Source organism: Daldinia caldariorum (genome assembly GCF_022478825.1).
Source record: "Daldinia caldariorum strain CBS 122874 unplaced genomic scaffold F4812scaffold_3, whole genome shotgun sequence".
NCBI classification, from domain to species: domain Eukaryota; kingdom Fungi; phylum Ascomycota; class Sordariomycetes; order Xylariales; family Hypoxylaceae; genus Daldinia; species Daldinia caldariorum.
The window spans coordinates 1062111-1082358 of record NW_025953039.1 but is presented as its reverse complement, the minus strand read 5'-3'; the positions used below and the strand labels follow the sequence as shown (position 1 = coordinate 1082358).

At 46.5% G+C, this 20248-nt stretch overlaps 8 protein-coding genes across 8 annotated transcripts; 5 read left to right on the top strand and 3 right to left on the bottom strand.

The window, feature by feature from the left end:
• The first annotated feature begins 698 nt into the window (after positions 1 to 698).
• Positions 699 to 2866, top strand: F4812DRAFT_418026 (mannitol dehydrogenase domain-containing protein). The gene has a single exon (XM_047933221.1). The coding sequence runs from the start codon at positions 1193 to 1195 to the stop codon at positions 2369 to 2371; it is 1179 nt and encodes a 392-aa protein (XP_047792858.1). The 5' UTR covers positions 699 to 1192; the 3' UTR covers positions 2372 to 2866.
• Positions 2867 to 3624: 758 nt separating this feature from the next.
• F4812DRAFT_269180 (Coatomer, beta) lies at positions 3625 to 6450 on the top strand. The gene is made up of 4 exons (XM_047930885.1): positions 3625 to 3831; positions 3893 to 4777; positions 4840 to 5419; positions 5471 to 6450. The coding sequence occupies exons 1-4, from the start codon at positions 3729 to 3731 to the stop codon at positions 6435 to 6437; spliced, it is 2535 nt and encodes an 844-aa protein (XP_047792857.1). The 5' UTR covers positions 3625 to 3728; the 3' UTR covers positions 6438 to 6450.
• A 653-nt stretch (positions 6451 to 7103) lies between these two features.
• On the bottom strand, positions 7104 to 9351 carry F4812DRAFT_269225 (uncharacterized protein). The gene is made up of 2 exons (XM_047930886.1): positions 9041 to 9351; positions 7104 to 8973 (listed from the first exon to the last, which is right to left on the bottom strand). Exons 1-2 carry the CDS (start codon positions 9041 to 9043, stop codon positions 7543 to 7545), a joined length of 1434 nt encoding a protein of 477 aa, XP_047792856.1. The 5' UTR covers positions 9044 to 9351; the 3' UTR covers positions 7104 to 7542.
• Positions 9352 to 10424: 1073 nt separating this feature from the next.
• Positions 10425 to 11970, bottom strand: F4812DRAFT_269336 (Diphthine synthase). The gene is made up of 5 exons (XM_047930887.1): positions 11634 to 11970; positions 11437 to 11561; positions 10706 to 11379; positions 10599 to 10655; positions 10425 to 10488 (listed from the first exon to the last, which is right to left on the bottom strand). Exons 1-3 carry the CDS (start codon positions 11766 to 11768, stop codon positions 10779 to 10781), a joined length of 861 nt encoding a protein of 286 aa, XP_047792855.1. The 5' UTR covers positions 11769 to 11970; the 3' UTR covers positions 10425 to 10488; positions 10599 to 10655; positions 10706 to 10778.
• Positions 11358 to 13364, top strand: F4812DRAFT_418013 (uncharacterized protein). The gene is made up of 2 exons (XM_047933220.1): positions 11358 to 11564; positions 11634 to 13364. Exon 2 carries the CDS (start codon positions 12106 to 12108, stop codon positions 12991 to 12993), a length of 888 nt encoding a protein of 295 aa, XP_047792854.1. The 5' UTR covers positions 11358 to 11564; positions 11634 to 12105; the 3' UTR covers positions 12994 to 13364.
• An 870-nt stretch (positions 13365 to 14234) lies between these two features.
• Positions 14235 to 14926, top strand: F4812DRAFT_456548 (ubiquitin-conjugating enzyme E2; the record flags this gene model as incomplete). Its single annotated transcript, XM_047937006.1, has 2 exons — positions 14235 to 14433; positions 14562 to 14926. 2 exons carry the CDS (start codon positions 14235 to 14237, stop codon positions 14924 to 14926), a joined length of 564 nt encoding a protein of 187 aa, XP_047792853.1.
• Positions 14927 to 15073: 147 nt separating this feature from the next.
• Positions 15074 to 16834, bottom strand: F4812DRAFT_269133 (glycosyltransferase family 33 protein). Its single transcript, XM_047930884.1, has 3 exons — positions 16479 to 16834; positions 16229 to 16422; positions 15074 to 16166 (listed from the first exon to the last, which is right to left on the bottom strand). The coding sequence occupies exons 1-3, from the start codon at positions 16708 to 16710 to the stop codon at positions 15222 to 15224; spliced, it is 1371 nt and encodes a 456-aa protein (XP_047792852.1). The 5' UTR covers positions 16711 to 16834; the 3' UTR covers positions 15074 to 15221.
• Positions 16835 to 17341: 507 nt separating this feature from the next.
• Positions 17342 to 19831, top strand: F4812DRAFT_269093 (cation efflux protein). Its single transcript, XM_047930883.1, has 3 exons — positions 17342 to 18636; positions 18697 to 18915; positions 18966 to 19831. Exons 1-3 carry the CDS (start codon positions 18020 to 18022, stop codon positions 19804 to 19806), a joined length of 1677 nt encoding a protein of 558 aa, XP_047792851.1. The 5' UTR covers positions 17342 to 18019; the 3' UTR covers positions 19807 to 19831.
• Positions 19832 to 20248: the final 417 nt, after the last annotated feature.

Sequence of the window (20248 nt, the reverse complement as noted above, 5' to 3'; positions counted from 1 at the left end):
TAGTAAGAAGCATCGTTGAGTGATAAATATAGATCATACGATGGCGATGAATATGATAAGCCCTTTTTTTCCAGACTACCTCTTTCAACATCGCGAGATATTATAAAATTTTCACCGTAGCTTCAGCTTAGAATAATATTTTATGGATAATGGTGTTGTCAAGCTTCGAATTAAATGGAATACTCCCGCGGCGTGATGAGTGGCACAAGTAGCTGAAATGGCAAATTGCGAGTTGTAAGTCATAAGAGGGAGGCATTAAATAGAGGCAACCACTTCGGAAGTAGATACTTCTTGTGTTCGTGAGGTATCTGATGAGTCCAATAGGGATCTCGAGTCATTTGGAAATCAAAGCTTGCTTTGCGGAGAGCTGAGGTCTTTTCCAATCGCTACTTGTAGGATTGTAGATATACAATACAAATGAATACAAATGAGTGAATAATAACTCTGATAATCAATGGCAATTCACTAATAAGTGAATCTAAGGTATTCAATAGTAATTGTTAATATAAGAAAATACGACAATATAAAAGAAGTCTTCGTACATGAAAAAAGAAGAACGTATTTTTTTTACTGCTACTAATTACTGGTATGTATATTGTAAGTCAAACGGTCACCGTTAACGAAGCTGCGAAGCCAATAAGGTACATAAAAGCGGACCAGAAATACTCAGGCTGGGGATGACCGGCTGTGCAGGGTACGTAATGCCGTATGCCGTCAGCAGGAACCAGCAAAACGGTGGGTCCCTTTGGAGTACAGTACAATACAGTCCGCCATTCATTCCTGCCGTGACGCTACGCAGTACCCCTCCACATCCGGTCGAATTGTTCGGGGCTCGTGGGGCCTCGTGGTTTCCAGGTTTGTCCAGTTACGTAGTCCAAGTTACCTTCGCTCCTTCCTCATCCTCGTCATTACCTCTTTCCAACCTCTGCGTTGCTCTTGCGGTTGCACATAAGAACATCAACTTTTCCCTTTCCTAAATTCTTTTTTTTCTTTCTTCACTTTTCCTTTTCTACTTAACTCATCAACCTTGATTAATCACACCACTTTCTACTTCAGTGTTTCTAAAACTTTAGAAGCATAACGAACTTCACCAATTCCTACAAGTTCTATCATCCACACTAACTCTAACAACAATCACATTATCTTCCTTTCTACTTATATCACCTCTACCCTCTACCTACACCAATTCACAATGGGTAAAAAGGCAGTCCACTTCGGCTCCGGCAACATTGGCCGAGGCTTTGTCGCATGCTTCCTACATGAGTCAGGCTACGAAGTCGTCTTTGCCGACGTTGTCGACAAGCTCGTAGACGCTCTAAACTCGACCCCTTCGTACAAGGTTATCGAGCGTGGAGTTGAGGGCACAGATGTCAAGACAATTACCAACTACCGAGCCATCAACTCTAAGCACAACGAAGCTGAGCTTATTGACGAGATCGCAACTGCCGACGTTGTCACTTGCTCTGTCGGCCCTAACATCCTCAAGTTCATCGCTCCCGTCATTGCCAAGGGTATCGACAAGCGCTCGGCCGAACTCAAGCCTTTAGCCGTTATTGCTTGCGAGAACATGATCGGTGCCACCGACGCCCTCGCCGGCTACATAAAGGACCCCAAGAACACCCCCGAGCACCGCCTCGAAGACCACCACGAGCGAGCTGCCTACGCTAACTCTGCTATCGACCGTATCGTTCCCGCCCAAGACCCCAACTCGGGCTTGGACGTGACTTTGGAGAAGTTCTACGAGTGGGTCGTCGAGAAGACTCCCTTCCAACATGGCGAGAAGCCGTCCATAGAGGGTATCAAGTGGGTAGACAACCTACTTCCCTTCATCGAGCGTAAGCTCTTTACCGTCAACACATCCCACGCCACTGCCGCCTACTTCGGCTACAACAGGCAGAAGCAGACCGTCGACGATGCCATGCGAGACAAGGACATTAGGAGTCAGGTTGCCGCTGCCCTCGACGAGACCGCTAAGCTTATTGTTGAAAAGCATGGCATCGCTCCCGAGGAGCAGGAGGCTTACAGGAACAAGATCCTCGACCGAATCAGCAACCCTCACCTAGCTGATGCTGTTGAGCGTGTCGGTCGCGCTCCCATCCGAAAGCTTGGCCGCAAGGAGCGTTTCATCGGTCCCGCCGCTGAATTGGCTGAAATGGGTCATGACACCCCGGCCCTACTAGCTGCTGCCGAAATGGCGTTCCGCTTCCAGAACGTTGAGGGCGACGACGAGAGCAAGGAGCTTGCTAAGATCATGGCAGAGAACGGCCCCGAGGAGGTAGTCCACAAGATTTGCGGTCTGCAGAAATCTGAAAAGCTGTACCCCAAGGTGGTTGAGATTGTCCAGAAGGTCCAGGCGGACAGCCAGGATTAAACATCTGGGCGATATCTCCCCTTTCCAGCTACTCTTTGCCTTCTATGTTCTATTTCCGCATTTGCATTTCAGATTAATTTCACAGCATGGGAGCGATTGTTACGTCTAGGGCAATGACAGGGGATAAAGGCGTTCATGTATGATGATACCAGAAAGGAAATATAAGGGAACGCAGGACGCAGGACGCAGGACGCATTACGACGACTTAGATCACGTCAAGCAGCATTAAAAAGTCTGCATCAATTGCGTTGCGTTCTCGCTAGGTATTGGTCATTCCTGTTGAGTTGAGACGAGGTTGACGACAGGAGCAGATTGACTTTCTAATAAGAATTATTATGACCAAGCTGAACTATTTTTCCTTCTTGAGTGATTTAGGATTTGTAGATGGATTCGTAAAAGTGATGCGTAGAATTATATGTGCGAAGTGTTCATATGTATCTGGTCCTAGTAGTTATTACCTAGTATGATCATTATACCTCAGGTACCTAGAACAGCATTTCGTACTGTACAATACAACTTTTGTGCACCTAAGTTAGTACCTACCTCATATAACATATTGGCAATTCTGCACACATGTAGAATTCCATTTTGAGATCTCGTAAAGGTAATTGTGGCTTGTCCTGAAAGTGGAGAGGTGGATCAGTGGGATTGAAGACTGTGGTGTTCAATCAATTGATGTTTGTAAAAACTTCAGCCACATTTTATATAAGCTATCAAAGCAGCAGAGTAGCTGATTGGTTGATCGTGTTGATTTGGAGCAGGGGAGAAGTGACCACCGTTGAAACTTGAAAATGTGGAAATGGCGAACGGGTGTGGGTAAATTGTATTGCTACAGCCAACATAGTACCTCTGCTACTTGGGCCTTCAGATTCAAACTACCTAAGCTATTACAGCTTCAACTACAAACCTACAAACCCAGCAATTGAAACGATACCTACCTTAGGTACTCTTTTCTAAAACAGAACACATATAACAGTTCAGAAATCTCGATCTAGATGGTCCTCACATAATAATATCAGCATCGATCCACCCCACGATCAACCGTCGAACTACCCATTTTCATTTCCTAAAGGTCAATAATTGTACCTACCGGCAAAATGAGGCTGGATGTGAAGGTGTGTTTAATATTTCCGTTCGCTCCGATCTCCTTTTGGTTCACATCCAGTTTAAAGAATATGACTAGCAAGCTGGATGGCTTGGTACTTGGTAAATCAAGACCTGGCCTTTCGTTGTTGCCTAGTTCCGGCTCAACTCCCAAATGCCACCATTATGATCCTCCATGTCTTACGAATTTAAACCTCCCTTGCCTTTTATTCCAACCGTGTGAACCAGCTACCAGGTTAATGGATCTGCTAACATGGTATTTGATGCGCAGCGACAACTCTTTGCGCGCAGTGAGCGTGTCAAGGGCATCGACTGCCACCCTCAAGAGCCATGGATTTTAACCACCTTATACAGCGGTGAGCCCATTCTCAGTCTCTACAAGTCCCTAGAGCTCCTATTAATAGCTAATTTCCTCAGGCCACGTTTACATCTGGTCGTACGAAACACAACAGATCGTTAAAACCTTCGAGCTTACCGATGTCCCTGTTCGAGCTGGTCGATTCGTCGCGAGGAAGAACTGGATTGTTTGCGGCTCCGACGATTTCCAACTAAGAGTATATAACTACAACACATCCGAAAAGATTACCTCCTTCGAGGCGCATCCCGACTATATACGTGCTATCGCGATTCACCCCACACAGCCTTTTGTCCTGACCGCCTCTGATGACATGACCATAAAGTTATGGGATTGGGAGAAGGGATGGAAGTGTGTACAGGTCTTCGAAGGCCATAGCCACTACGTAATGGGATTGGCTATCAATCCCAAAGATACCAACACTTTTGCTTCAGCCTGTTTAGACAGGACTGTCAAGATATGGAGCCTCGGCTCCTCTACCGCCAACTTCACACTCGAGGCGCACGAGACCAAGGGCGTTAACCACGTCGATTATTACCCGCATTCCGACAAGCCGTATCTCCTCACAACCTCTGACGACAGAACCGTTAAGGTTTGGGATTACACCACCAAGAGTCTTATTGCGAGCTTAGAAGGGCATACCAACAATGTGTCGTTTGCCTGTTATCACCCGGAGCTACCTGTCATTATCTCTGGTTCCGAAGATGGTACTATCAGGATATGGCACGCAAATACCTACCGCTTTGAACAGTCCCTCAACTACGGCCTCGAGCGCGCGTGGTGTATTTCTTACCAGCGTGGTAAGCAGGGTGTGGCTGTCGGATTCGATGACGGCGCGGTAGTTGTAAAACTGGGCCGAGAGGAGCCTGCTGTGTCTATGGACAGCTCCGGTAAATTGATCTGGGCTCGTCATAATGAAGTAGTCTCGTCTATCATCAAGGGCGGCGGTATGTATTTTTTTATTTTTTTCTCTACTCTGTGGCTGTGGCAAGTACTGATAAATCTGTAGACGCTTCGATTAAGGACAACGAACCGATTACGCTTCCTACAAAGGAGTTAGGTACATGCGAAGTATATCCCCAAACACTTATTCACTCCCCCAATGGCCGTTTCGTTGCGGTTTGCGGTGATGGTGAGTATATTATTTATACAGCTTTGGCTTGGCGTAACAAGGCCTTCGGATCTGCCCTGGATTTTGTGTGGGCATCCAAGGATAACAGTAACGACTTCGCTATCCGTGAGTCGGCAACGAGTGTCAAGGTCTACAAGAACTTCGTTGAGAAGACTGGTGGTTTGGATATCCCTTTCCAAGCTGATGGTTTAACGGGTGGCGTTTTGTTGGGAGTGAAGGGCCAAGGAGGCGTCTCTTTCTACGACTGGGCCACGGGCGGTTTGGTCAGGCGAATTGAAGTTGAACCGAAAGAAGTCTATTGGTCAGATAGCGGCGAGCTTGTTACCCTGGCCTGCGAAGACACCTTTTATGTTTTGAGATTCTCCCGAGAAAGCTATATCGAAGCTGCTCAAGCCGGCCAAGTAGACGAAGATGGAGTTGAGGCCGCTTTTGAGGTTATAACAGATATTTCTGAGAGGTGAGTATCTATTATTTAGCAGCCATCTACCGATATCTAACATCGTTTTAGTGTACGAACAGGTCAATGGGTTGGAGATTGCTTCATCTACACAAACAGCACAAACCGACTAAACTACCTGGTTGGCGACCAAATATACACCATCTCACACTTCGACCAGCCGATGTATACTCTTGGCTATATCCAAAGAGACTCCAGAATATATCTGGCCGATAAAGATGTGAACGTAACAAGCTTTGCTCTATCTCTCCCCGTATTAGAGTACCAGACGCTAGTACTCCGTGGTGACATGGAGACGGCCGCCGAACTTCTCCCCACTATCCCTACAGACCAGCTCAACAAGATCGCCAGGTTCCTCGAAGGACAGGGCCATAAAGAACTGGCGCTAGAAGTAGCCACTGACCCCGAGCACAAGTTTGATTTGTCATTGGCCCTAAACCAGCTTGACATTGCTCTGGATCTTGCGCGACAAGCAGATAATGACCACAAGTGGAAGACGGTAGGCGATGCAGCCCTTGCAGGATGGGATGTCCCGCTTGCAGCTGAGTGTTTCACTCATGCGAAAGATTTGGGCTCTTTACTCCTGATTTATTCAAGCACATCCGACCAAGCCGGCTTAAAAGCACTTGCGACGCAAGCAGAGGAGTCTAGCGCCCACAACGTTGCGTTCACATGCAAGTGGTTATTAGGTGATACTGCAGGTTGCGTTGAGGTTCTCACCAAGACAAACAGGCTAGCCGAAGCTGTCCTATTCTCACAGACATATAAGCCGAGCTTGACGGTCGACACTGTCAAGGCTTGGAAGGAAAGTTTGGAGAAGAACAAAAAGGGTAGGGTGGCAAAGGTAATTGCTGTCCCGACGGAAGACGAAGAGCTTTTCCCGGAGTGGGAAGAGTGGCTACGGTTGGAAAGCGAAGGAGGTGTTGCCACCGGAGAGGAAAACGGCGAGGCCGAAGAGGCTCAAGCAGAAGAAGCCGAAGCAGAGGAAGCGGAAAGCGAAGCTGAGTCTGAAGAGTAACCCAGGTTTCATACGCTGTTATGATTTTATTCTAGTCCAAGGGCGTGGCGAGGGAATGTGGATTTCCCATGATTGACGATCGATCCGTGGTCTACTACTGGAGTTAAAATGGCCGAAAATCCGCAAAAGCTGATAAGTAATCTGGTCGTATCTAGAATTACTTCTCGATAGAGGCAGAGAAGAGAGAAAAACATGTTATAGCAAACACCCTGAGTAATTAAATCCGAATCACAATTGATAACAGTCCAACTAGGATATTCATTGTTCCATACACCCTTCGATCGGGTTATATCTTGGTCGTTTCGTTGACTGGCCCGACGTAGGGTCGATTTATATAAGTTTTGGGGATATTTTCAAACAGGCCTCTCAACACAATTCGTTCTCCTACTTTACCCACTCCATCTCAGGTACATAAAGTACCTAACCTAAATCAACTTTTTATTCTTCGCTTCTCGTGATTCTCTCTCCTGTAGTCAGTCTATTGCTTAGGTACCTAATCTATTAAGGTAGGTACTTTTCGAATACACCCAAAATCGCAAAGCTAGCCCAAGGACCGCCTCGACCATAGGCGGAGTCTCGACGTCGAGACTTCGGTAGAGGAGATATGGAATAAGTTAGCTGATTAAGAACTTTGGGAAGACACGCGATACATTAATTATTAAAGACTCCAAGAAGATCGGGAGCCATAGTTGTAAAGTCAGCTGCTAGCACAGGTTCTATCTTTCAAAGCTCACAACACTCAAATAAGAGAGGCTACCTAATGCATGCCATGAAAGCTGCGATTAACTAAAGTTTAGCCTCTTTCTCTTCTTAACTAAAAGCCAAATTGGCATTACACATGGAAGTCAATTCCTAGAAAGCAGGCATCGGGATCTTCGGGCCTCAAAGTTTCTTTGGGCTCATATATTACATGGTAGTGCTCTGGCACTCTTCGTTTGGAAAATGGGTTCCGACCTATACGTCGTCTTAGTACATTTGCCCCTCCCTCCCCCCCTTCCTTTTCCGTCCGTGCTTGCAAATGCCGAAAGAAAAGCAAACCTGGTATCATATGCATATCGTTCGTAATCATCGTAGAAAGATTGTGATAAGCCCTTGCAGTGTATGCTCAAAAGCCATCGTAAAGATCCATCATCTCTATGGGGGGAATGGCTCCGGGATGGGACTCGCCGCAATTTTCACAGGCCATAGTCTCATCATCATCGCTTAGGAAGTCAAACATTACTATGTCCTCCTCTACGTCATCCCACGGGAGGCCGCTCATCCTATCAAATAGCACCCACTTGCGCTCCTCGCCGCCGAGCTTGACAGGTACCTTCTTCCAGATGGTTCTGCAGGAGTGATAATAGGAATAAGGTGGCTCGCCTTCATCTTTAGGTGCGGGGGGAAAGTCGGCTCCAAAGAAATGAGCATGTACATCGTCGTGATGATGTTCGCCATTCTTAAATGCACGCATCGCCCGAACAACCTTGGCACAGTAATGGCACTCATCAGTATCACATTCAAGAGTACGGACGCCGTTTTTAAGAGCCACCATAGTAGGTGCATGGTCAATAAGAAGACCCTCGTCTTTCAAGAGGCCTCCCATTTCGTTACAAACTCGGAGGCCGGTTTCATCGCTCGGCAGGCCAGTCAGAACTACTTCGTTCAGGGTGCATCCAAGCTGATGCGATGCAACTTCGTGAAGTTGGGGGGGTGGATTGTTAAACATCTCTTCGCCAAAATTCACAAAGTCGATGCGAATTCTCTCGAGAGATGGCAGTAACTTGGGTGTCGGAGTGGAATACGACATAGCCGAACCATTGGCATGGGAAACAGAAGCTGGGTCGAACGGGGGTAACATGGCCATGAGGAAGTCGGTGAGCTGGTACCAACCATAAGTTCGGAAGCCACGGCGAGCAAGACTATTTTCCTTAGGTCGTCTATGTATGGTAAGAGTGACAGCCTTTCTAAGATCGGGATGATAGTTGCGGCTGATCTTGTGTGTTCGCTCCTCGTCGTCATAGAACTTTGCAATAACGCGCAGGTTGACCTCCTTAATGTTTTCTCGGAAGTGAAGAGGGACCTCGGCGAAGTTTCTAAGGGACTCCGGACTAGTAAAAACAAAGGAGTTATTGGTCCATAAAAACTTGGTGCCCTCAGCGTAATAGGCTTTGCAGGTTGCGAGGAAGTGAATAGCAAGTCTGTTAGACTTGGACTTCTCTTGAACGGTCAGGTTCTCCGGCCTGGCCTTACATAGCGGATCAACAATAGGAAGTGGACTGGTCAGAGCGAATGACATAATTCTAAGCTGGATCTCAACCGGGACGTGCGGAAGGGGTGGACGAACGGCCCTGGTAGAAGCACGGGTAATTCGCCCAGCAGAAGCTCTTGCGCTCACTGACTTGGGACGAGTTTGCCACGATATGCCATTCTCGCGGAGGAGACGCTTCAAGGTCATATTCTCATCCTCAAGACGACGAACCTTGTTGCGAAGGGGATGATTGTAGTAGATCTCGGCCTGATCGGCCTGATCACGGCACTCCCATGCGATGCTGGTCTATAGCGACTAGTTAGTGAAGAAGATCAAACAAGTATGGGGGATGTGAGTAGTTTTGATTTCGTACCATGTTGAATGATGTGGAAGATTATAAGGGTTCGTGACAAAGACCATAACCAGAGGTCTACTAGTGAAAGCACCTCAGAACCCCAAGGTTTGGCAAAACGCCAAAAAGTATACCTAACGTGTATCGAAATTCGAAGACGATGCTGGTTGCTTTTTCTGGCTTCTCGTAGGCGCGCTGCAGTGGTTTATTTTTGAGGAGAGACTGTTTGCACAAGACAAAGAAGACACCTGAGGTCAAACGAGTTGTAAAGTTAAAAATCCTTGGGATCCCCGAGATTCGGTCAGAGCAGTATCTATTTAAAAAGTTGCAATGTGGTGAAGAGATGAACTGCGACGGCAAAAATAAGTCCTGAGCCTAATTTTCTAATACGAATCCGAATATCGAAGGATACGATTTAGGAACGATCCATTAAAGACGGGACGCTGAACTATGACCAGATCCTAATGGTTGTGAGAGAAACGAGAAAGATTAAAAGAATCGTCGGTCCAAAGGAAATGGGGGGAAAGTGTCGCGAAGTCAGGTGACGCCGTTTAAATTGATGAGAAGTCTGGCCCTTTGGGTAATCCAGGGATTATTTTGTGCTATGTTAGGTACCTGAGGTTAATCGGAATTGCTTTGAGATGATGTATGCATCAAATGGATTAAGCAGCTGTTATGTCGAGGTGAAGGTAACGAATGTATTGACGCATGGATGGAAGATGTATGGAAGATGTATGGAGATGTGTGAATGTACCTAAGGTAAGGATTTAAGATGGAGAACAAATGGAGTACCTAGGTAGGTACGTACTATGTCGCTCAGTTTAGGTACATACCTATGTAGGCAGGCGAGTTCCAAGGTTCCTGTCTCCGTCAGGTGAATTGGCAATATGGAAGTTACAACTCCCATGAAAGTCAGCACGTACCTGCCTGTAGGTAAGATTAGCGGCTTTTTACCACCTATTTCCCCTTAGCGTAGCATATAGTTGCTGAACGAAAGGAGGGGAAGGGGGAAGGAGAGCCTAATAAGTTGATGCACTTCGCACCTACTATGTCAGTTTTGAGATGGGAGATGGGAGATGGGAGATTGGAAATTAGATTCTATTTAAAGTTCCAACACGCATAGATTCAACGCGTACATGGAAATACCCCGTGCAAGCTCACGGATTGGTCCTTATTAATAACCTTTAATTATGCATACGGACTAAGTACTGGGTTCAGCAATACCGACCTGTCTTAGCGCTGCGAACACCTCCCTGCGTTATCACCTTACCTGTGCATTATCTTAATCGACCGGCGAGGATAACAAGTAAGCAAGATGTGCCTCCATTCACCAACCACCTTGGCTTTGCTTTTTTTTTTTTTTTTTTTCTTCTTTCATTTGGAGTCTGGAACCAAAATTAAGATGGTCAGATATCATCACTTGCCAATGTAAAGTCACTAACTAATCGGGAATACCATAACGAAGACATCTACGATAGTGACTGAATGGTTAGCGACTCTGATGTTGACGTCATAAGCTTATCCTTGGGAGCAATGGAAGCAGTAGGAGCAAGAAATATCGCGAGATATTGCTACCTACCTAGGTATGAGGTTGCATTTATTAATAAATGAGTATACGTAAGTCGTTTGAGAGATACTGCTGAAGAGTTAATTTGGCCTTATGAAACTGACCTATTATATAGATACCTCTTAACCTAAGGTTAGATACCTACCTCGGCCACTTATACCGGAGGTATTTGCATTTTCAGAATGACTTTCTTCATTGCTTTCCATAATCCTTAGCCCAGATCGTATCCCACATTTCCTTGTCTATCGCAAATTCGCGGGAATAATCTCTCTCTAGCTCGTGTGCTCTTTTCCCCAGTAATACCAAGCTATGTAATGGCGGCCCGAGAGCTTCATCTGCATCGCAGAGCTGCTTCAGCGTCCCGGCGACGAACTTCTCGTCTCTGCCGCCGACCCTCGCAGCACCGATCGCAAGACTGTCTGGTCCGTAAACGCCCTCCTTCTTCTCCTCTTCTATTTCAAGCATCTGTTGCGCGCACTGCCCGACTGTCATATACCTAGGAGGCTCGTATATTTTCCTTCCTCGCGCCATGTTCTCCAGGCTCTGCTCTTTTACTTTGATGTCCAATAACACAAGGGTGTGAAGGCCGATGGACCGATTTTCCTTGATACGGTCGTAGAATGATGCGGGACGCCAATTATCTAGGAAGAATACCATAGACACCGTCTGGCCAAAGTTGTATAGCTGAAGTCCCGTAGCCCCTATTCCTGACATAATGGAAGCGTTTGGTACCGTCTGAACGGGAATCGAGAGCTCGCGTGCTCGAAGGACAAGGTCAGTATGCGTAGTTGCGCTGGATTTGATGTATTAGTCTAATTTATCCTCTTCCATTCTATCTAGTCTTCCGTACCCGAAAGGATCGCCAACTACTAAAAATGCGACGTCTTCTTTATCCGCATCGCGAAGGATCTCTTCACTGTTTGATTCGACCATCTCACGGTCCGCAACTACAATGGACCGGCCATAGTAATTCTCCTACTGCACCATTAGCGTTAGCTGAATAAAGAAAAGACGATATCGTAACGGAACGGAGTAAGGTTAGCATACCAAGACAGACTGATCTACTAGGAGGATGCTAGTATACGCCTCGAGGTAGACACGCGATGCCTTTTTGACGACTTCGAGACCCTTGACTGTAATGTCCGTCTCGTCGGAGAGACCTAGGCCTACGAGGTAGAGCATTATGGTGTCAGATTGAGATAGCTTTAGGTCTTTATACGAAGTACCTAGGTAGTTTGTTCTTAGGAAGAAGACTTGATACACAACATCTCATACTAATATGAAATCTGCGATCAAGTTAGTGGGGGAGGAAGTTTTACTTAAGATGCTTACTGGCATAAATGGAGGGGTAATCTTTTAAGCGTATTTATTCTCCAGGGGCCTCATGGAAGTCCTTTGCACCTTCCATGTGAATGAGACACCATGGGTGGATACCCGGATAGATACCCACTAATTTGAAAGCTCTACTTGCCTTATCCCTGTCTTATCGACTTATCAACTAGGTTGTTCAACTATTCAAATGCTAGATTACATTATCGCGTCAGTCCCAATTTCAAGTCTTGCACCTACAACGTCAACTACACCATTCAGCATCCAAGCATTGCCTTCTCGTCAATATTTAAACATACTTATTTCTTCACATTACCCTCCCTTTAAAAACAAGCCAAACAAGCGCCTCCAAAGTACCGTTGAAATGGCTGACAAGAAGGGCTCGGCGTACGGCACGCCGGCCGACGACACGTCGTTCCGGCGGAGCTACAACCTAGACGAGTACGCGCAGAAAGCGAAAGAGCGCGAGGCGACGGAGAGGGAGGAGGCGAAGGCACGGTACGAGGCGAAGCTGGCGGGGAAAAAATACTACAAGCCCTTGACGGGCGACGAGACGCTGACGCGGGCGCGGCGCGACGTGATCGACCTCGAGGCCAACGTGGGCAAGACGATGCTGGTGCCGGCGGGCGCGGGCCAGGGGAAGAGGGGGCGCGGCGCCGGGTTCTACTGCAGCGCGTGCGACCTCACGTTCAAGGACAACATGCAGTGGGTCGAGCACGTCAACAGCATGCAGCACCTGCGGAACATCGGGGAGACGGGCGAGGTGAAGAAGGCGAGCGCGGCGGAGGTGCACCAGCGGATCACGGAGGTGTGGGAGCGGCTGCAGGAGCAGAAGAAGGCCAGCACAACGACGCTGAAGGAGCGGCTGCAACTGCGCGAGGAAGAAGAGGCTAAGGAGAGGGAGGCGAGAAGGGCGAAGAGGCAGGAGGAGCTGGCGAAGAAGAAGGCGGAGAAGGAGACGCAGGAGAAGATCAAGACTGAGTACGGCGACGACGTGCGGGTCGAAGGAGAGCACGACGAAGACGATATGATGGCCGCGATGGGGATTACTGGGTTTGGGACGTCGAAAAAGAAGTAGTTCGAGGGCTAATATTAACTAGGGGTATTTTATGGGATGATACCTTGGGTATTCATATGAAAATATAAGCGGACAAGGGGGCGTCAAGGATGCATTGGATTCGGCGTTTGGTTTGACTTACAGTATGATGAGTATCATGGTTTGGTTGGTACGATCATATGAGGTAGAGGTTAAGTTTGGAATACCCTATTTATGCTGGAAAATAAAAACATTATTTATAAGGTGGTTTTGAAGCTCTTACTACGTAATCCAATTTTTTTTTATTTTTCTTTTCTCTCTTTCTTTTAAAGTGATGGTAGAACTGTCGACTTATATTGCTACCTCTAGGTACCTATGTAGATACATAGAAATGGGTAGGGAGTTGCCTATCATAAGGTAAAGCCCAATGGGCGTATAGGTATGACTTTATGTAATATGTGACAAGGAGGTGCCCCTAAGTGACTGCTACCTAGGTACCTGTTCCGTTGCACAAGCCTGCATGCATGTTCCCGGGCTTATGGGAGTCAATTTGGCCGGGTTCAAACTTGAACACCTTTAACAGGCTCTGATAGGGTAACGCATGAAAGCACTTGTTCTTTTTTTTTTTATTCACTAATACCGTTCACAATTGCGAAAATGAACTTGTATTTTTGTTATAAATACAATTTTTATACCATGTGTGACGTAGAGATTTATTATAAATGAATTTGGGTAAGTTAGGTAGTCTAGCATATAGTAATTGTCCTACCTGTTATAATTCAATGCCATATATATTCTTATATTCCTATATTCTTACCTATATAATTCATTTTCCTTATCCCTGCATGTAATTCTTACATAGATGTAACTTGGTACCGGTACATAAATAAGCTACCCCACCATCAATTCCAATTCCAGGACATTCGCCCTCGCCCTCGGGGGATTTGGACCAGAAAGAACTACGTAGATTCAAGCTTTCACATTCTTGTTTCACTTTTCTATCGTTAAACAATTATCTAACGCCACTCCGCCCAACAAAGAATTACACGTTTAGTATATCTACCTTACACTACGTCCTCTAGCTCTAGTTAGTTAGTTGCTTTTTAAACTCTTAGTTTAGTTTAGACAATCCCGTTGTTGCCCCCCGTCCAACTACATCTTAAATACCAGCTCTTAGATTTATCCATCAGACATCAGCAAGTCCACAAGTTACCAAAATACAAATCCCAAAATACAAATATCCTAGGCATTTGTCGCGTAATACATAACACGCAAATATCGTCATGTCAACGCCCACGCCCAGCACTGCGGCCGGGTCGTCGGCGCAGACCTCCGGAGCTGCCCGGCTCTTACAGCGCCAACTCAAGGAGATGCATACGTCATCCGACCTATCAGGTATTTCAGTAGGGCTGGCTAAGGAAAGCAACGTCTTCGAATGGGAGGTTATTCTAATGATCAATGACGATTGCAAGTACTATGGTGGTAAGTCTTCATTCAGCCCTTTCTCTGCTCCAGCCCATTGTTCTTGAGCCGTTCTTGTCATAGGCATCGTCGAGTCATAAAGACCGCCTAGGTCCGGCCCGGTTATAGCTAATATTAAAAAAACACAGGTGCCTATTTCCGCGCCATTATGACCTTCCCGCCCGAGTATCCTCACCTACCTCCCAAAATCGTCTTTCAGAACCCGGTCCCGTTCCACCCCAACATCTACCCTAACGGCGAACTCTGCATATCGATCTTGCACCCGCCGGAGGAAGACAAGTACGGCTATGAGAGTGCTTCCGAGCGCTGGAGTCCCGTCCAGACCCCCGAGACGATACTGCTGAGCGTGCTGAGCCTGTTTAATGAACCCAATGACGAGAGCCCTGCTAATCTAGACGCTGCTAAACTGTTGCGAGCCGAGCGAGAAGGTGGCCCCAAGGAGTTCAGGAAGCGGGTGAGGAAGTGCGTTAGGGAGAGCTTGGGTGAGGATTAGGTTAAACGAAGGACCGAGATGAGCGAAACTCACCACCACGTCCCAAACAGCGAATTTTATGTCGATGAGAGGTACCTTTCGAATGAAAAGGTGAAACCAGGACATTATTCCAGAAGTACCGTCTTCTGTTGAATAGCGTATGTTTATACACTAGCATAGCTGATTTTCGGAGCATTCCAGAAGGCGTATAGGTGTTACCTATTTGATAAGTAATTAAATCCCATCCATCATCAATTTCCATCATCAATTTCCATCGTCGTAATAAGTAGTCGCTCTTTTAAGGCATTGTCGTTCCTTAGTCCATAACCACTAATACACGACCTAGAACTCGATCCCATTCCTCATCCCACCGTAGATCGCTCTCTTTCTTGGCCCCTTTACGTAGCGCCTGGAGCTCGCCTGCCCCTTTTTCTCCTAATAGCCGTGTTAATATTGCCGCTAGCTCGTCTGCTGTCTCGAAGCCGCATCCATTCACACCCTCTTTAACTAATTCACCAAAGCTCTCGTATCCAGAGTACGCGGCAACTGGCAATCCAGATCCAAACATATCCACAACTTTCATGGGCAGATCGACTCCAGAGCTCGACATGTGAAGGCATATCCCAAGGTCAGCACAGCTCAGGAGCTTAGCATAATCCTCCATCGTTAACCAAGCAGTTAATATGCGAATGTTGGGCAGTTTGCCCGCTTTCTGTAAGTTCTGGATCTTCTCCTCGTAAGCAGCCTTTTGAGGCCCACGGCCTGTGATAATTGCCATAATAGGGGTTGTGGATCCATTCTCAGCATATGTAACTAAAGCATCAAGTAGTAGGGAGAAATCTTCGTCTGGCGTCCAAGACGTGCTGCTGACTATGAGCTTCGTCTGGCCTGAGACGATGTTCGAAGCAAATTCCCTAGTCTCTGGTAACCTTTCAAGGAAGTCCTTACGGTCCGACAAAGATTTCAAAGGTTGAAATAGGGAGGCTGGTCGGTCGTGAAGCACAATAATTGGCGCCTTGACGCTATAAGGCGGTTTCTCTAATTGTCGCCTCATAGCATGAGTAACTGTGATGTTAGCGGTAGGTGCTGCTTGAGCTAACGCGCACTCGTAAGCTTTTGATATTTCCACGAACGGGTGATCTCTCCCTTTAGTACCAGCGAGGATTGTCCAGCCATAATTGTGCCAGTCAATGATGAGATGTGTATTACGCAATACAGAAATCAGAAGAGTAATGGCTAGAGTTGGAATAGATGGAGGGTTCTGGATTAGATATTAGCTAATAATCATAATAACAAAGGCAGTAAGAAGAATAGTATGTATACCTGAACCATAATCCATCTTGCTGGTTCCGTCTGGTAACCGAGGACTCGGATGAGAGTCCAAATCTGCCATATCACCTTTAGAGGTCCCGAGATGATGAATGGGATAGAACTGGACCTAAGCACAGCTGGCGGAAGTGCCAACGGACAGATCTTGATCCTAGGGTTGGTGAGAATATCGGGATGAGGGGTTGACTCTATACAGAGACTTAGTACGAATTACTCGTCAGCCAAGGAAGAGAAATAAAGATACCATTATAACCAATGAGATCAACCCTTCCGCCATGTCGAGCAACGCTTAAAGCATGGTACTGCATACGCGGGCTCCGACCAATATCTCCGAGAACCAAGACTTGGACAGAAACAGACTCCTTAGGCACAGGTGAGTGCTTGACGTAGCGTGAAGGTAGCATTGTTAAAACTACAACAAGGCCAAGTAACGATCCGAAGGCTGTAAACGCCAGCACAAAGCCGAGGTATGCCATGGTAAAATTAGTAAGACGGGGAGATATATTTTGAGAAGATAATACCGATTCGTTTGTAGGTATGAATATAGCTTACTACAAAGTTGGTATGGTTGTAGGTAAGCTTGAAGCTATTATACAGCGATGAGTTTCTCGTTTAAATCTCATCTGCAACCTGTCCTCTTCTCGTGTGGAATCTGGATGAACTGCATTGGCAGAGTACATGTCAATGCCAAATTGATGGTTAGGTACCTAAGGTAATCATGATCTTAATTACCAAGATTGCCGACGGAGATATTGTTTGTTCGATGTGGTGTTGTCGACGATAAAGTTCGGTTGCCAAGTATTAGGTACGTTTTGAGCCTTACAAGACCTAAGATCGATGTTTTATTGGATGACGGGAATAGGAGGCATTTGACGCTATTATGTACCGGGTACAGAGTAGATCGGGTACCTGTGATGGCTTATCTTAGGTACCTCCTTAGGTACCTCTTCAATGTTTCAAGGTTTTCCCAGCCCGACTAAACTTTCGGTACAATACCTTAAGTACCTACATCAGATAAAGGACCTCAGGCACATAAACTTTAAACATGGGATGCCTACATGTACCTCCTAACAAGCCCTAAAAGCCTAGTAATCTTACTGTAACGTAGGTATTTGTACCGTAACACTCAATGACCACTCGGCAAAAAGAAAAACATCCCCAGGTACATCTGATTAGTACATGGTACTAGTAATAATGCGGAGTACCTGCTGCAAGCTGCATAGATCGGAAGGAGAATGATTTAGGAAACCGCATTCAGGGACAGGGGGCTAGAATGGATCTTTCTTCCTTCTCGACATCGTCGTTCTCTTTTCTCCTCCACTCTTTTTTCAACAGAATAAGATGCCACAATTTGCTTGTTCTCTTTGGATTGCTTTTTTCTCTTTTAATCTTTGTCAGCTAGTTAAGATTGCGTAGCACTCCCACGCTCACTCTCGAAAACTTGTAATAGATATTTAAATTAATTACCTCTTGCTCGATCCCTCAATCGCTATCGACGCCGTACCAACGCAGTCAAATAATTGTCCCATATAACCAACAGCCAGGTATACCGATTCAGCACCGACCATCATCGATCATCACCGCCGAAAGTACCTACGCTTTTCCGGTGTGCTTAATTTAGGACCGTCGGTTAATAATAAGTTTGTTCTTATTTATGCACTAATAATCCTATACATATGCTATAAAGTTGGAAAATCGAAGAGAGTCTTTTAAGACTCTAGACATCATCACTACTAGACCAAGCAAACAATATATCTAAAGCCAATTTGGCCATTGAACGACATAATGGCATCCTCTTACGCTCTACCACAGCCTCCACTTCCACACAATCACGGCCACTCTCACTCCCACTCCCGCACCCACTCTCACTCTCGTTCTCCATCGTCCTTTGGCCACTCGAGATCGGCTCGTTCTTTGCAGGGCTACCCTCAAGGCCAAGGTCTCAGACCCGACTTCAACCATAGCCATAGCCACGACCACGACCACGACCACAATCACAATCACAATCACGATCACGACCACGATCACGATCACGACCACGACCACGACCATAGTCATGACCATCTCGATCCTGACACTCAAGTACAGGCTCGGCAGAATCTAACACAATACCGAGCAAATTCGTTCGTACCGTTACAAAGACGAGAAAACCGACCATCACCTCTAAGACAAACTGGCGAGGAATTGGCTAGCTCAGAGAAGAATGACATAATAGACGCGCCAAAAACCCCAAGTTATAGAGCACCTACTGCCACAGTTATACGTGAGCATCCCTACGACGGTGGCCATGGAGGAAGTTGCTCAAAGTTTACGGCCTTGTTGCTCCCCTTTACCTCGAGATGGCCCCTGATACATGCCATCATGACAGAAAAGGACTCACGGCGCATTTTCTATTTCATGGCGTAAGACCGGCCCAGATTCATTTTACGTTTCTGATTCAATGCTGACCTTTCTTTTTATAGCGTTAATTTTACTTTTATGGGTGTTCAAGCCGTCTATGGATATTTGACCGACTCTCTAGGGCTTCTCAGTGACAGTATACATATGTTCTTCGACTGCGTAGCTCTGGCAGTAGGACTGTTTGCATCAGTCATGAGTAAATGGCCACCTAGCGAGAGATTCCCTTATGGTTTCGGAAAGATTGAGACCCTCAGCGGGTTTGCGAATGGTGTCTTCTTGATGTAAGCTTTGTTACCACCCATTTGTATTCTTTATCTAACAACATCCCTAGACTCATTAGTCTTGAAATCATGTTCGAGGGATTTGAGAGGCTATTAGAAGGCCGAGAAACCAAGAGACTTCGAGAGCTTTTCATCGTTAGTACGTTAGGACTGGTCGTAAATTTGTTGGGTATCTTTGCCTTCGGCTCTCATGGGCACCATCATGGTCATAGTCATGACCATTCGCACGACCACGGACATTCGCACGGTCACTCTCACAGCCATACCCATAGTCACGGCCACAAGGATCATGGCCACGACTGTAGCTTGCATGACGAGCACGACCACGGCCACGGCCACGGACACGGACATGCTCATTCCCATGGCCACGAGAACGAGAACATGCACGGTATCTACTTGCATATTCTAGCAGACACTCTCGGAAGTGCCTCTGTTATTGTATCGACAATATTAACCTACCTTGTCCCATGGTCAGGCTGGGATCCTCTGGCATCCTTCTTAATTGCGTACCTGATTCTTATTACGGCTATACCCCTAGTGAAGTCATCAGCTCAGCGCTTACTTCTAACGATCCCAGCGGATACCGAGTACAATCTTCGTAATACGCTGTCTGAGATCACGAACCAGCGAGGCGTTGCCTCATACTCAGTGCCGAAGTTCTGGGTGGACGACGGTGCAAGTAGTGAGTCTGGAAGTAGGATCCTCGGTGTGATCCACGTGGCCGCAATCCGAGGTGCAGACTTGGAGGAGGTTCGAGATAGAGTCCAGAGCTACCTTGGCAAGCACGGAATCAACCTCACGATACAGATGGAGAGAGAGGGGGACACAACATGTTGGTGTGGGATGGGTCGGGTCAATGCTCTAACATCTAAGGGCCTAAGTGGGTATTGAGGGGCTGTAATAGCTGAATGGTTGGTGCAATGGTTGGTGCCAGGGGCGTTCTATCTCGCTTGAGCTACCCATGAACTGGGGTAGATGCGGTATATTGCGGGCGAGTTTGTTCCTTTTCCCCGGAGTAAATGTGCATTAGGGGCGTTCGATGATGGGTGGTGATATTCTTTCATTGGACAGAGCGAGGGTGGTTGGAGAGAGTTGTAAGACGATGATGAACTCGAAGATAAAATTAAAAATGGAATAGAGGGAAATGACGAGCAAGCATACCCCATTCTTTTATTAGGTGTTCTAAAGATCTAGATGTTCTGTATTGTTGGAGAGCGAATACCTGCCTACCTAAGGTAGGTTAGGTACCTATGTAACTACCTAGCCTCATTCATGTGCGAGTGAACCATTTACACGTGCATTTTATTCAATAAGTTCCACCGTTCCTATTATG